The sequence below is a fragment of the Simochromis diagramma genome, unplaced genomic scaffold (assembly GCF_900408965.1).
Source record: "Simochromis diagramma unplaced genomic scaffold, fSimDia1.1 OVJJ01000352.1, whole genome shotgun sequence".
Taxonomy (NCBI): domain Eukaryota; kingdom Metazoa; phylum Chordata; class Actinopteri; order Cichliformes; family Cichlidae; genus Simochromis; species Simochromis diagramma.
This window is the reverse complement of record NW_024386759.1, coordinates 841,642-858,474: the sequence shown is the minus strand read 5'-3', so window position 1 is coordinate 858,474 and position 16,833 is coordinate 841,642. Positions and strand designations below refer to the sequence as shown.

The window sequence follows — 16,833 nt, the reverse complement described above, 5'->3', positions numbered from 1 at the left end:
ACAGGCTATGAACAGGATATAAATATGAAAAACTATACAGAATATGAAATAAATAACTTTACAGAATCTGAGATATACAGCTATACAGAAATGGGAACTATGCAAGTTGTAAACAGTTGTAGGATTGAAGATTATCGAATGTACAGAATGATTATTTACACAGAGCTATACAGTAGTGCAGTTAAGATAAGTGAGGGTGTAGATAGTTTCTACAGAGGCTATATAAAGTGCTAGTGGTTGTGAGTGGTGGTTCAGTCCATGTTATTATTGTGTGTTTGAGGGTACAGTTGTCCATTGTGGGTGTGTGTATGTTCAGTCCATGAGTTTAACGTGGGTCAGATGTCAGGAGGCAGAGTTCAGGAGTCTGACAGCTGTGGGGAAGAAGCTGTTCCGGTACCTGGTGGTCTTAGTCCGGAGGCTCCTGTAGCGCCTCCCAGAGGGCAGGAGGGTGAAGAGTCCATGCGATGGGTGACTGGGGTCTTTGATGATTTTCCCAGCCCTTTTCAGACACCGCTTCCTGTAGATGTCTTTTATGGCAGGAAGTGGTGCTCCGGCGATGCGCTGGGCAGTTTTCACGACCCTCTGCAACGCCTTCCGGTCCGAGGCAGAGCAGTTCCCGTACCAGACTGTTATACAGTTGGTCAGGATGCTCTCGATGGTGCAGCGATAGAAGTTCACCAGGATGTCTGAGGACAGGTGGTTCTTCCTCAGAGTCCTCAAGAAGAAGAGGCGCTGGTGAGCCTTCTTGACCAGCTTGGAGCAGTTGGTCGTCCAGGTGAGATCCTCGGAGATGTGGACTCCCAGGAACTTGAAGCTGCTCACACGCTCCACAGCCGTCCCCCTTAATGTGGATGGGTGGATGTGGCTCAGCATTCCTCCTGTAGTCCACGATGAGCTCCTTGGTCTTCTCGGTGTTAAGTAGTCATCGTTGTCACTGATGAGGCCAATCACCGTGGTGTCATCTGCAAACTTAATGATGGTGTTGGAACCATCAGCCGGTCTGCAGTCGTGGGTGAAGAGGGAGTAGAGGAAAGGGCTCATCACACAGCCTTGTGGTACACCGGTGTTCATCGTGATGGTAGATGAGCAGTGGTTATCCAGCCGGACATGTTGGGGGCGGTTGGTCAGGAAGTCCAGTAACCATTTGCAGATGAGGGAACTGATGCCCAGGTCTGTCAGTTTCCTGATGAGTTGTGAGGGGTGGATTGTATTGAATGCTGAACTGAAGTCTATAAACAGCATTCTGGCGTAGGTGTTGTTGTTGTCCAGGTGTGAGAGGACAGAGTGCAGTGCGATGGAGACTGCATCCTCTGTGCTCCTGTTCTGGCGGTATGCGAATTGGTGGGGGTCCAGGGTGGGGGGGAGACAGGATTTGAAGTGTGCTAGGACCAGTCGCTCTAAGCACTTAGTGATGATGGGGGTGAGTGCTACTGGACGGTAATCATTGAGGCAAGATGGGTTGGGGTTTTTGGGTATCGGGACGATGGAGGTGGATTTGAAGCAGGCCGGTACCACAGCGTGGGCCAAGGACAGATTGAATATGTCTGTGAGCACTCCGCAAGCTCCCCAGAACACGCTCTGAGAACACGCCTGGGGATGCCATCAGGGCCTGCAGCCTTGTGGACATTGATCCTGCTCAGCACCGGTCCTACATCGGTGGGGGAGAGAGTCAGAGGTTGGTGGTCTGGCGTCATGTCTGCTTTGGTTGTGGTTGTGGGGTTCCCTCGCTCAAAACGAGCATAAAAGTTGTTGAGCTCGTTGAGGAAGGAGACATCAGAGGATGCGGGGGAGGGTTTGGTGGTCCTGTAGTCTGTGATGGTCTGGAGTCCTTGCCACATGCGTCGGGGGTTGGAGTTGGAGAAGTGTTCTTCTACCTTCTTTTTGTAATGGTGTTTGGCTTTTTTGATGCCCTTCTTTAGATTAGCCCTGGCTGTACTGTAGGCGTGTGCATCTCCTGACCTAAAGGCAGTGTTGCGGGCCTTCAGGAGGAGACGAACATCCCGGTTCATCCAAGGCTTCTGGTTGGGGTACATGGTGATCCGTTTCTGGGTGGTGACACTGTCTGTGGTTTTGGAGATGTAATCCAGTACAGATGAGGCGTACTGGTCCAGGTCTGTGTGGGTGAACATATTCCAGTCTGTGTTTTTAAATCTGTCCTGGAGCACTGCGTCTGTCCCCTCTGGCCACACTTTAATTGTCCTCACAGCAGGTTTCACACGTTGGATGAGTGGTGAATACCGAGGTGTGAGGAACAGGGAGAGATGGTCCGATTGTCCAATGTGGGGGAGGGGTGTGGCTTTGTAGGCTCCAGCCAGGTTGGAATACACATGGTCTAAAGTCTTGTCTCCTCTGGTGTGGCAGGAGACATGTTGGTGGAATCTGGGGAGGACTGTCTTTAAGTTGGTGTGGTTGAAGTCACCAGCAACAATAAAAGCAGCCTCGGGGTGTTTATTCTGGTGTTTGTTAATGGCTGCAGAAAGTTCTTTCATGACCAACCTAGCATTAGCGTCGGGGGGTATATACACGGCAGTGAGTATGATAGAAGTGAGTTCTCTGGGGAGATAATAAGGTCTGCATTTGACCATTAAAAACTCCGCATTAGGTGAGCAGTGACTCTCAGTAGTAGTGGAGTTCATGCACCAAGCATTGTTAATATAAATGCACAAACCTCCACCTCTGGTCTTGCCGGAGTCATCTGTCATCTGTCGGCTCGGTGTGTGTGGCGTCCTGCTAACTCGATAGCATTGTCCGGGCAGCTGTTGTTCAGCCATGTTTCGGTGAAAAACATGACATTTGAGTCCATAATCCGTCTGTTGTTAGTGATGGAGAGCCGTATCTCATCCATTTTGTTTGCCAGAGAACGGACATTGGCGAGGATACAGCTGGATACAATGCCATAAGAAATGCTTTAATCAATTAATTATTGTAAAAGTAGAACACTGAAAGTTTATCACCTTGTCCACATGCCTCAGTGTCATCAAACCAAGCCTCAGTCTGCTCCACTTGGCTTAAAAGCAACAAGATTGAGCTGCTCTGCCTGGGATTTCACTCTTTATTTCTTCAGATTAGTTCTCCGCACTTTGGACTCTCAGCTCATTTCAGCTCAGTTCATAGCAGCGAGGGAAATGTAGCTGTTTGAGCTAGTACAAGTACCTGACCGAAGGTAGCATTTTCCCTTACTTTGATCCAAGCATAGATTGAAACTACAGATGTAAATACCAATACCTCCTTTTATATAAATTAAGTCAATGAATATGAATAGGTAATATAAAAAACAAAACAAAAAATGAATACTTAAAGTGTGAACATCCTACCTTTGGAAGCCTCCGTGCCATACGGGTTGCTGCCACTGTCATTTAGGTCAGGCAACCAGGCATCTTTTACTGCAGACTTGAAGACGTGCCGGTTATCTAAGCTCTGGATGGGCCTGAAGTTGCTGCGCAGATACTCCACCGACTTAACATGGTCTTGTTGCTCTGTGGTGAAGATGGAGTAGAAAGCCTCCAACTGGTGGTAGTAGGGAAAGTGAACATTACAGCAAAATAGAGATACGAGTGGAGACAGGTAGTTATTACCAAGCAGAAGTCAATTTGGTTATTTTGAGTGTCTTTTCTTTCTTTTTTGCACTCATCACACAGAAGCAAAAGCCAATTTTACTGACAAAATAAAACACAGCATTTCACAAAAATTAAGAATATGAGCAGGAAAATAAAGAAACTTTGATAATTGCCTGGCACGTGGCAGTGACCAATAAAGGACTATTTATAATAAATGAAATAACATAAACACATAACACACATTTGAAAACAACTGCATGCAAATATATAAATGATAAATAAATGCATTTTAAAAAATAAGCAAACATGGGACACTACAAAAATGCTGAATGCTCACTGTTACTATTCCATAAAAAAAAAAGAAAAAACTTTGTCATTCCACCAGTAAATAAAAAAATAATTTAAAAAAAAGGCCTGTGAGTTTGAGGGTCCTGCACAGTATCTTAGCTGTTCCTAGGATCGCGCTCTTCTGGACAGAGATCTCCGATGTTGTTCCTGGGATCTGCTGGAGCCACTCCTTTAGCTTGGGGTCACTGTACCTAGTGCTCTGATTACCAGTAGGACCACTGCTACCTTCACCCTCCACACCTTCTTGACTTTTTATCTCAGCCCAGGTTCTTGTGTTCCTTCTCCCTGATGTTGCTATCATTCAGTATTGCTACATTTATCACGACAGCCATCTTCCTCTGATTCCTCTTCTTGTCTACCACTGTCTGGTTGGTTAGCCATCACCAGTTTGTCAGTATCTGAAAATCCCATAGGATCTTAGTTTGGTCCTTCTCGACCACTCTCTGCCTCCGTTTCACCAAACCTTTCACCAAACCCTCAAGCCTCAGTTTCACTAAAACCTTTGTTATCTTCTGAACCACTCGTGTTCCATTTTGACCTCAGGACTTCCAGGCCATACTCTGCACAGATGTTCTTGTATACTATGTAGAGATGGCACGATACCACTTTTTTATGTCCGATATCGATATCATAAATTTGGATATCTGCCGATACCGATATGAATCAGATAAAGTGTATTTTGTAATCAATAAAACAGTTTTTTATACTGTAAATAACTTGCTGCATTTTGTATAAGTTCATACTCAAGTTTTAAAAACAAAACAAAACACTAAAGCTATTCTGTTATACTCGTATGCAAAAAATACACTGCACCCAAAATATTTTATAGTTCAGCAAAACTGATCAATCTAATAAACTTAAACCTACACCATCATCCCTATTCTGGTATCTTAAAAACCCTCTACTGCATGACTTTTTAATTTTTTGGGGAAAAAATATTTCTCCCTATTTTGGGGGAGCTTTAGGGTCCCTAATAATATATCAATCATAAAATTTGACACCCTGCCCCCCCCCCAACAGATATTGGTTTGTTGCTTCAAGGCAACACTGTGCAACAAGGGTAGTAAAATGCCAAGTTATTCTATAATAAGTTGTATTAGTACAACAAGGATGAACAACTAATTAAACAACAAATAAACAATGTAAACATTTCACAAAACAATAAAACACCAAAATACATCCAACATTTGACCATAACCCCATACATGCGCACGCACACACACACACACACACACACACACACACACACACACGTTGTGTTTCCATCACTTTTGGGGACATTACATTAACTTACATTAATTTCCTGGAGACTTTTTCTGACTCTGCCCATCAAAAGTCCCTGCCATGCCATAACAACATGTGCCGGAACATGCAAAACAGTGCAAAAGTAACATGCCGAAACTCTGTTCAGACAGTGAATGGGCTGATTTTTATATAGCGCTTTTCTACTCTCCCAGATTACTCAAAGTGCCGGCTTGATACCAGATCCTGGCCAGACCTGCTTGCTATGTGGGCACTAACACACACACAGACACAGTTACTTTACCAACTGACCCCTGAGCTCCTAAGTGTCCCTCAAACCTCATTCAGGGATCCACTCCTCTACTTCACTGTCACTCCCTGACAGCTCACTGTCCTCACTTTCTGAGGACAGAAAGTGCACATTCCCTTGGTTTCCTTGCATAAAAGGTTTTTACATCCATGTCCTGTAATTATGAGTAGATTGTAAAGTAAAAACATTGACTATGATCATATAAATGCACACAAACACATCTCTACACACATATGCAAATGCATTATATTGCCTGAAAAAGATTGGGCTAACTGCGCAGTGTTGCCTTGAGGCAACGAATGAAAATTAACAGTTTTACTGTATAAATAAATTTAAAAAAGTAGAACAAACAATCAAATATGCTTCTTAACATATTCATGCACATACAAGTATTTTTTAATATACATTTATTTCACTATAAACATGTAAAATAGTGATCTCTATCTTGCCTCCTAATGGAGATGTCTCTCATGTAGTGCAGCTTGCAGAAAAGGGGTCCTGCCCCCCAAATGAAAGTCACACCACCTTCAACTCTTCATTTTATTGGAAAGAGATGTGCCTGGTAGCATTATTTGGAAAAAAAAAAAAAGGTTTTTTTTGAAGGGCCAGTGTAAGGCATGAAAATGTGGTTTGTTGCCTCAGGGCAATGCTATGCTATGCTGTAGAGGGTTAAAGAGTACTTAGCAGAAATATTAAACAACCTAACTAATAGGGTTGCCAACTCCCAGCAAAAATATTAGGGATCCGCCCCCCACCCTCCACCTCACAATGCTTAATCGACATAATCAACTTTAAATGGTAAATGGCCTGCATTTATATAGCGCTTACCTAAGGACCCCAAAGCGCTTTACATATCCAGTCATTCACCCATTCACACACACACTGGTGATGGCAAGCTACATTGTAGCCACAGCCACCCTGGGGCGCACTGACAGAGGCGAGGCTGCCGGACACTGGTGCCACCGGGCCCTCTGACCACCACCAGTAGGCAACGGGTGAAGTGTCTTGCCCAAGGACACAACGACCGAGACTGTTCAAGCCGGGGCTCGAACTGGCAACCTTCCGATTACAAGGCGAACTCCCAACTCTTGAGCCACAATCGCCCCTTTAACTTTAATTTAATGCACGTGTAAAACAAATGCACTAGTGATGTGTTGTTCGCGAACGAAACGGCTCTTAGAGCTGGATCTTTGAAGTGAACTACGTGAGCCGGCTCCTTATTGGGAGCCGTGTTTTTTTTTTTTTTTTTCTTCTTTATCTCACCCTCTCTCTCGCACTTTTTTTTCGCTTCACTCCGCACGCGAGCCTTGTGCTTGCACTGAGCAGAGGGGGGAGGGGCGGTAGTTACACTCGCAGTAGCACAGGAACAGAGCGGGAGGGAGAGAGAAAGAGAGCAGGGACAACAACGTCTCATTAGAAAGGTATAGTAATTGTCATGATCCTGGGTCCCTTTGACCCAGCGTTTTGTGTTTTCTCTTCTTGCGATTTTGGTTCTGTTCTTCCTCTGGTTAGTGTTTACTCTGTTCTGCCCGTGTATTCCTGTATCTAGTCCGCGTTTCTTAGTTTGTGTCCTTTCATGTGTAAGTTCCTGTTTTATTGTGAAGGTCTGCGTCTTATGTGAGTGTTTTCAGTTTGCCTCCCTAGTCTCGTCACGTTAATCACTCCCAGCTGTGTTCCCCACCTGTGTGTAATCTCCCTGTGTTCTCTGAGTGTATTTAAGTTGTGTCTTCTGTCATAGTAGTTGCTGGTTCGTCTGTGTTGTTTCCCCTTGGTCTCCCTGCATCTCTCCATGTGTATTTCCCCGGACCTCCCTGCATCTTCGTTTCTGGTTTGTTTTGTTAGTTTTACCCAGTTTAGGTTCCAGTTTCATGTTCACCCACCATTGCTGTTTGTACCCACTCCTGTAAATAAATACTCACCTGCACCAGAGCTGCCGCCTTTTGGGTCCTTTCTACAACTCCACACATCTGCCACACCGCGGTCGTGACAGTACGAACCAGCCAGCATGGACCCTGCGGCACTCAATCCGTCCGAGGAGCTCCAGGATGACATCAGCTACAATGTGGAGATCCTCCTCGGGCTGTGGCTAGAGAATCCTCCGTACGAGCTTCACCGCACCGTTGAAAACCGGCTACAACGGCTCTTTTCCGGCCTGCCATAGCTTCTAAAATCGCTTCCTCCGACCATGCAGGCTCACCACAGCCGGACGTTCGGGCTTCTAATTCGCCGGCTGTGGTGAGTGAGGACTCTTTTCCGTTTTCGGACTGTGTGACTGTTCATTCAGGGGCGGTGTTCTGTGCGGCAGATGATATTGTGAACAGCGTATCACCTGCTCAGCAGCCACTCTCAGCTCAGTTAGCTGCCCCGCAGCCACTCTCAGTTCTGTCTCCAGTGTCACGCTCAGTTCAGTTTCCAGAGCCTCCAGTGTCACTTTCAGTTCAGGCCCCTGTGCCTCCAGTGTCCAGCACTGTAGTTCAGGCTCCAGTATTACCAGTTTCACTCATTCACTCCATGCAGGGAGAAAGTCTAATTTCAACTCAAGGTGCTTTTCATAGTTTAGCCGCCATTGGCACAGTTTGCCGCTCCAGGGCTTCCCCAAAGGCTAGGTCTCAGTCCCCAGCTGATTCTGGACCCCTGAAGTTTAAGTAGCCACCTGAGAACTGCACCATGTCAGCATTGCCTGGGCAGAGCCAGTGCTCAGTGCATTGCCAGTCGCCTTTGTGTCAGCTAGTGGCCTCCATGACTGCTGGCTTAGTGATGACTTCTGCTGGAGGGTCCGTAGGACCGCTCCGGCCTTCATCTCTAGTCTCCGCTGGAGGGTCCGAGGGACCGCTCCGGCCTTCGTCTCCTGTCTCCGCTGGAGGGTCCGAGGGACCGCTCCAGCCTTCGTCTCCTGCCGTCGCTGGAGGGTCCAAGGGATCCGTCCAGTCTGCAGCGCCTCCGGCTTCCACGCCACCGCCTGCAGTGCCCCCGGCTTCCACGCCGCCGCCTGCAGCCTCGTCTGGTCCAGCTTCAGAGCCGTCAGCCTCGCCGCCGCCTGCAGCCTCATCATCAACGCCAGCTGCAGCCTCTGCTTCAGCGTCGCCTGGCCCAGCCTCCGTGTCTTCATCCTCGTCTGGCCCAGCCTCCGTGTCTTCAGCGTCGCCTGGCCCAGCCTCCGTGTCTTCAGCCTCGCCTGGCCCAGCTTCCGTGTCTTCAGCGTCGCCTGGCCCAGCCTCCGTGTCTTCAGCCTCGCCTGGCCCAGCTTCCGTGTCTTCAGCCTCGCCTGGCCCTGCCTCCGTGTCTTCAGCGTCGCCTGGCCCTGCCTCCGTGTCTTCAGCGTCGCCTGGCCCTGCCTCCGTGTCTTCAGCGTCGCCTGGCCCAGCCTCCGTGTCTTCAGCGTCGCCTGGCCCAGCCTCCGTGTCTTCAGCGTCGCCTGGCCCTGCCTCCGTGTCTTCGCCTTCAGCGTCGCCTGGTCCTGCCTCCGTGTCTTCGCCTTCAGCCTCGCCTGGTCCTGCCTCCGTGTCTTCGCCTTCAGCCTCGCCTGGTCCTGCCTCGTTCGGGTCTGCAGCTAACCGGCCACTTTCTAGGCCACTGGCCAGGCGCCATCGCCGTCGTGGGCGGCCCCCGGACCGCCATCGCCTGAGTGGCCGCCGTTGCCGTCCGCACGGCCGGCCCCCGGACCGCCATCGCCTGAGTGGCCGCCGTTGCCTTCCGCACGGCCAGCCCCCTGAACTGTCCGGGCTCCTGTGTTGTCAGCCCCCGGGCCGGCCCCCTGAAGCGTTCTGTTTTGGACTTTTTTTTTTTTCTCGGGCTCTGGTGTCTTTCTTTTTTGTCTTCTTTTGGTTCTGTTTTATGGCCTTCTGGTGCTCCGGTTTTGTTTTGCTTCGAGCCCTCCTTCCTGGACCTCCGCCGCCCGCCCTGGTCGGGTTTTTTTTTTGTTTTTGGTCGATTTTGGTTTTCTTGTGTTGGGCTGTCTGGGGCCAGCCCTTGACAGGGGGGGTACTGTCATGATCCTGGGTCCTTTTGACCCAGCGTTTTGTGTTTTCTCTTCTTGCGATTTTGGTTCTGTTCTTCCTCTGGTTAGTGTTTACTCTGTTCTGCCCGTGTGTTCCTGTATCTAGTCCGCGTTTCTTAGTTTGTGTCCTTTCATGCGTAAGTTCCTGTTTTATTGTGAAGGTCTGCGTCTTATGTGAGTGTTTTCAGTTTGCCTCCCTAGTCTCGTCACGTTAATCACTCCCAGCTGTGTTCCCCACCTGTGTGTAATCTCCCTGTGTTCTCTGAGTGTATTTAAGTTGTGTCTTCTGTCATAGTAGTTGCTGGTTCGTCTGTGTTGTTTCCCCTCGGTCTCCCTGCATCGCTCCATGTGTATTTCCCCGGACCTCCCTGCATCTTTGTTTCTGGTTTGTTTTGTTAGTTTTACCCAGTTTAGGTTTCCGGTTTCATGTTCACCCACCATTGCTGTTTGTACCCACTCCTGTAAATAAATACTCACCTGCACCAGAGCTGCCGCCTTTTGGGTCCTTTCTACAACTCCACACGTCTGCCACACCGCGGTCGTGACAGTACGAATCATCCACCACTATTTTCAGTTGCAGATGATAAAGGATTCAGAAAGTTTATTCATGCAGGCCCATATGACAGAGAATATGCATGTTCTTTTTGTTTTCATAATTTAATTTATATTTAATTGTGTTGTGGTTTGCAGTGTTTTGTGTTGTTTCACTTTAAATTTGTTTAAAAGGAAAAAGCTGAAAATTTAAATAGTTAAAAGTTTAAAATGTAAATAGTTGATTTTTGTATTATATGATGTATTTATTACATTTTATGTGGAGTGAATAAATAAAAGTATATTTACAGTGGCCCCTACAGACAAAGCATGTACAAAACACAACAGAAGTGCTCCAGGATGCTAGGGGACAGTGTTGAGCTTTTGTTACCTAGTGGCTACACAAGCCAGGAAGTACCAACGACTGGATTTGGTGTGTGGTAGTAACAGGTAAATGTAAATTCTTTTTTAATTATTTGAATATATATATGAGTGCTTGTGTATAAATACACAAACAATACACATATGCTTTCAGTTGTGTAATTTAAGTGATCTAGGTAGCTCTGTTTTGGAAGTTCAGTTAATGCTAGAAATGTGTTTTGGAGTTTGTACGTGCTTTGGCTCTAGGGGCCACCGTATATATTTATATATAAACATATATAAATAAAACCACTTTTTTTTTTACATTAGTAATTCCTTTTGTGCATAATTTCATATTGTTGTTAATAATAAATTAATTAAAGCAACAAAACAACCTGAAGAGCCGGATCGGAGCCAAAAGAGCCGGTTCTTTTTAGTGAGCCGAGCCGAAAGAGCTGGTTCTCTAAAAAGAGCCGGAAATCCCATCAATATTTCCCTCCCAGGCTTCTAGACTTCTGATTGACCAAAATTTTGTTTTTAGCCTTTACATGTGGACAGACATATTTTTTTAAAACTGCACGTGTGGATGGGATTTTTTTTAAAAAAAGAAAATGGAAAATCTCTGTTAGAGTGAATTGTTAAATGTTGTTATTTTTATGCTTACCAACTCTACATTGTTTCAAACTGTGTGATCAAAGACATTCCTTTGTTCCCCTCTCCAGCCTGTCGAATGGTGGGAGGCTGTAGTGTTTTATTACAGGCACATCCCATGTGAAGGTTCTGTTTTGTTGTTTAGTAAACTTCCTGCCCTTTATGGCCTCACTTGTGTTGTGCATGGTGAACCAATAAAGGAACTGAGCCATATATAGGGTGTGGGGGAGACTACCCTTTTTATGACCAAGGATGTTGTTAAAAACAGTTGTTATCAGGAAGTCACGCACACAGAAAGACACACTCACGTACACACACACACACACACACACACACACAATGCCTTATCTTTTGTAACCATAGGGGGGTTTTACAATGGGAGGTGCTTGTGTGTACTGTAACTGTTTTCAATAAAAGGCGGCAAGCGGAGCCCTGAGTCGAGGTCGTCTGTGGCAGGATTCAGAGTGCTCTGAGACACCGACCCGGGCCTCCCTTGCGCAAGTAAAATCGATCGATCGCTGTTGCCTTGCTTCCTTCCTTCACGGAAATAAGTCTCATGAGTCAGCGAGGTCTAAGTTTAGACTCAACAATCTCCATTTTTAAAAATACCTGTGTACGTGTGGACATAGCCTAAGTATATTTATTTGAAAATCCAAATCACCGTATCAGTATTTATTCTGAAGAGGTATTTTACCATATCATGTTACAATTTAAAATGTTCTGAACCATCTCAGGTGGAAGCATTAACTCACCCATCCTACTTAGAATTGGTACTCATAGGTTAATCTCACTAGTATTTCTTTGTTGACATCTCAATTTTAGGGCAATTGTGAAATGAGTCGAGCATAACAAAAAACATTAAAAGGTTGACAACACACGAGACCGGCTCTTCATATACATGTGTCCACACACACACACACACACACACACACACACACACACACACACACACACTCTGTTTGAAAGGAACCGATTTTTGTTGAGCTGTCATGTAAGTATCTGAGCATCGATCCACTCGGCCCCTTTTTGCTAACCCTACTTCAACTATCATCCAAAACGAAAGTGTTTCAAAAAGCAAAACTCAACAGGCCTTTGATTTTATTCACTTCAGGCTGAACCTTGTTTCGAAAACCTGAGCCCAAAGCAACCGTAAGTCAATTACAAAATGAAAAGTGTCACTGAAAGTCCAGGAGGTAGCTTACAAAAGCTGTATTCAGGAGTTTCCTGTCATGTCAAATGTTTACGTGCAGTAAAGTTTCTACTCAAATCAGCACATATGTCTTTACTGGCAGTGTTAAATTGATTGTACTGCTTACACGTATTGTTGGTATGTTGTCCTTCAAAAATAGAATAAACATATTCCTCCCATATACAAACATTTTAAATAAATAATATGTACTGAGCACTGTTATGTACCCGGTAGGTTTGGGTGGGAATTTTGTGAAGTGCTTTATTGAAGTAATGTGGCGGTCAAACGCGGCGGCGGGCTGCAAGTGGTCACACGTGATGGCCCTGGTTTTCCTGAGACAGGAGAATCTGGCAATGGCCTACAGGGGTGGCAGAGGGCAGCCAGGGATTTTTGGGGCAGTGTTAATTGTCCTCTGCACAGCCCCCTGCGTACCAAACACCCAGGCAGTAAGAGAGGACACTCTCAAATGAGGAGTGGCAGAAGGTCAGGTTATTTTCCACAGGAAGTGTAGCTGCTGCAGGACCTTCTTTACCAAGTGGACCAGAAAAAAAAAGTTTGTTATTGCTATAAACATGGGCAAAATATTGTTTTGTCAGTAGTCTGAATGCCGGATCACCTTCTTATTTATGTTAAGTAACAGGGCTTAATAATTAGGGTGGATGGATTTTCCTTCTCATTAGGGATCAAGGGGTCACTTCAAGGAGGAGTCTCTGGAGGTAGCTTATTAGCAGAGGATTAGTGTCACTTTTGAGTGTGTGCAAGACAATGATGCATCTGTGGTACCAAATACTCAATTTATGTTTTATTTATAGAGCACTTTTCTCAACACTTTGGAGCTCAAAGTACTTTCTATAAAACCACACACACACACACACACACACACACACACACACACACACACACACACACACACACACCATTAAGTGCGCAGCATCTGCTGAGTTATTCTGCTCAAGCTGGCCTGGTTACACAAGATTTCCTTCACAATTACAATATGATGAACGTAGTAAATAACATCAAGTCACACATAACACTGAGTTGAACTGAACAATGGTTATCTTTGCATTTCCCAAAGAAAAACCTTGACAGTTTTAAAGTATAAACTGCTGAAGGCACAGGACAAATTTAACATCAGGGCTTTTTATTTAACGCTTACTTCCATACTGTTCATATTTCGTGCTTTGACAGTATGATTAAGGCCAAATCTTCCCTTATAATAATGTCTACACCAAAAACGGAAGGACAGATCAATTTGGAATGGAGTTATCTAACACATTTTCAGACAGCAGAGTGGTTTTACAACTTAATTGGAGAAAATTATCACTCAGGTCACTTTTTACCTAAAGCACGGAGTAATAACAGCCACAGTGATTTAAAAAAAAAAAAAAAAAAAAACCTCGAACTGCTAGGATTTATCATACAGGTTTGTGTAACCATTGCAACTGTTATGAACAGTAATAATAATTTTTTGCACATCAAGTCACCCTGCATATTAAGCTCATAGCTCTTTTGTAGATCTGTTTCACACTTTAATATTGTCTTCTTTTTTATCTTCTTTTGTTTATTTGTACCATTTGTATTTTATGTTTTATTTCTATTTCATATATTAATCGGCATCTGTGTGTGGACAGCAAAGAACGAATTTCATCGCACAGAGAATTGCCTGCTTTTCCTTTGGACTCATGACAATAAACACTTTGAATCTTGAATCTTCAACTGTTAGACACTATTTTAAATGCTTTATCCTAAAAAAAAACAAAAAAACAGAACAACTCGTAATTACCCTTTATAAAGCTCAATATCAATTCAACATTAATTGATATTTAGAACAAAAAACTTGATTATTGCATACTTGTCTTGCCCATTCAAAACAGTGATAGAAAACTTTGTGTGTATGGGACTTGCCACTGTTTCACTGAGGCAGCTTTGTAAGTTTATAACCCTTTTCATGATTTCTTTTTTAAGAGATCAGGTAGCTTAGAGTAAATTAATTCTAAGTTGTTTATTTTCAGACTATGTAGTTACATTGCAGATTATTGTGCTTGCAGGCATAATGCACTTTTCTTTATATAGCGCCTTTCTAATCTTACTGACCACTCAAAGCAGAGCATGTTATTCTATACACTTAAAGCACTTTATGTACGTTGCATCCACAGCTAATTTAGAATAACCAATTAATCTAACATGCTTGTCTCTGGAACAGGAATGCCTGAAGGAAACATTCACAGGGATACACAGGCCATCTAAACTGCAGGATATGCAGGAACCTTCCTTTTCGAGTATCTAGGAAACTTTACTACAAGACGACAGTGCAAACCACTTTACCACCATGCCTCTTATCAATCCATCTTCTCTCTAGGCATCCTCTGTAGGATTTCTCTTCCTTTTGTGCAATATATATATGATCACTCCTGAGCTGTGTTACTATTTCAAAGTTTAGAACTCCCACGACACATCAAGGACCAGCAAGTGCCTGTCTCTGTCAAAACCTGAGCAAACAGATCAGATAAAAATACACACGGACATGACTTTCTAATACCACCATTTTTCTTGGTAGTGGACCTGCCAATTCCAGTACCAGAATAAGCAGGTCCACCACTGGTGCCCTGTGCTTTTCACAGATGAGTATGAGTTCACCCTTAGCAAATGTGATAGGGTCTCAAGGAGATGTGGAAAATGTTACCCTGCCTACAACATCACTCAACATGACAGATTTGGTGGTGGGTCAGTAATGGTCTGGGGAGGCATAGCCATGGAGGGACGCACAATTACTGAAGCCAGGATGCTATACCAGATGTTCTCCATGGAACCATCCAAAACATACTGTCAATGGCAAGAGAATAATATGAGAACAGCCCCACCAATACTGGAGATGAACCAGTCCTGTTCTGAGCAGCCAAAATGGGAGACACCCACTAGGGTGGTCAAGAATGACTGTGCTAAAATCCTGTGGGACTTCCAGATACAGACGGACAAACTGATGATGGCTAACCAACCGGACATAGTAGGGGTGGAGGAGAGGAAGATGGCCATAGTGTTAGACGTAGCCATAGCAAATGACAGCAACATTAGGAAAAGGGGACACGAGGACCCTCATGCTCACAGGCCCTTAGTAGAGAACCCGAGCTTAAGGGATAGACCGCCAGCAGAGGAGAGAGGGGAATTTTTTACATTTTATAAAATAAGTTGTGGTTAATTAACTTCAGCATTAACATAGAATAAAAATAAGGTTTTGCAATATGTTTAAATGAGTGGTGTTCCCTATAACTAAGGAAACAAGTTGACATAGCTGTATTACTGGCATGCTTCTTACCTGTTTGTAAGAGAAGTAGACAGGACTGCTGAAAATGATCCACTCTACCACCTTGCTGCAGGGTGGAGTGGTCAAAGAGCCAGTGTAACGATAATAACTTCCCAGTGAGGATGGCAGCAGGTCCTTAAGCACAAATGGCTCCAGAAAGGTCTCCTTTTCTGTTTGAAAGATAGTAGGACAAATAGTTTCAATTAATGCAATATAATCTATATAACAAGCTTTTTTTCCCTGCAAATTGAAGTGGCAAGGGTTCAGACTTGCTTCAGAGCCTTTAGGTTCAATGTCTTGATTTCCTTTGATTTGTGCTTTCATAATTTAGCATCCCCAAGAGATGACAGAGAAAACAACATATGATTGTCAGCCTTGAAGTAACATTGTCAACTTTGACATAACTTAGTGTTTCACTCTTTAACAAAATGCCCAAGAACATGGGTGGGTAAAAAAGCTTTGAAGATGATGAAACAAAAGGAGAAGAAAAATGTTGGCAGAAGACACCATAACAAAAAAGACACCTGTGCTTCTTTTACAAACTGCCTTGCAGTTTGTTGCAAGGTAGCCAGTGAATGTCCCTGCACCATCAATGTGAAATCAAACGGCTGAATGAAAGGTTCTAATAGCAAACACAGCACCCAGTGTCTTTGCAGGTTTACAGATGGAAAGGTTCATTATAGCAATGATATCCAGGAATGATGAGAAACGTGAGTTGTGGTGGTTGGGAGGACCATGTGGTTTTCTTTTGTCAGGTTATTTATTTATATTTAATGTTTGTAGAAATTACATGTTTCAGATCATCAAACTAATTTGACTATTAGACAAAGATAACACAGGAAAAACCCAGAATGCATTTTCGAAACGATGATTTTATTCATTATGGGAGAACAGTTATCCAAACCCACCTGGGCCTGTGTGGACAAGTAATTGCCCCTCTTGTTAAATCATGAAGTAACTGTGATTAACGACATTTGTTGGAATGTTGAGTTCAGTTTCACTCAGGCTTGATTACTGGCAGACCTGTTGAATCAACGCATCACTCAGGATCTGTTTGACAATGTGAAGAAGGCTAAAAGATCTCAAAAAGCAACACACCATGCCACAATCTAAAGAAACAACTGAGAATCTATCAGTCAGGAAAGGGTTCTTGGATCCAAGATGGCGCCGCGTATGGATGCCCTGGTGCTTCAGTGCGTTACTTCTGTTTTGTTTTTGTGCATAACTTCTGTGTCTGGGCACTCCTCTGGATATTCTTACACCAGAGAAGAGCTTCTTAACCACAGGACTACAACACCTGTGGATTTACTTCCAATATTTGTCGCATCTGCGGCAGATTTACTGCAG

General features: G+C 44.5%; 1 protein-coding gene and 1 long non-coding RNA gene across 2 annotated transcripts in view; one reads left to right on the top strand and one right to left on the bottom strand.

Annotated features, from left to right (window-relative positions):
- LOC120731844 (receptor-type tyrosine-protein phosphatase gamma-like) overlaps positions 1 to 16,833 on the bottom strand; it is a 278,578-nt gene that overhangs the window by 16,715 nt on the left and 245,030 nt on the right. The window contains exons 7-8 of the mRNA XM_040029139.1: positions 15,499 to 15,656; positions 3,315 to 3,507 (exon numbers count right to left, since the gene is read on the bottom strand). Coding sequence (XP_039885073.1) covers positions 3,315 to 3,507; positions 15,499 to 15,656 — 351 coding nt within the window. The remainder of the gene's footprint in view (positions 1 to 3,314; positions 3,508 to 15,498; positions 15,657 to 16,833) is intronic.
- On the top strand, positions 4,684 to 6,066 carry LOC120731859. Its single transcript, XR_005695429.1, has 2 exons — positions 4,684 to 5,158; positions 5,437 to 6,066. It is a non-coding gene; the product is annotated as an uncharacterized LOC120731859 (long non-coding RNA).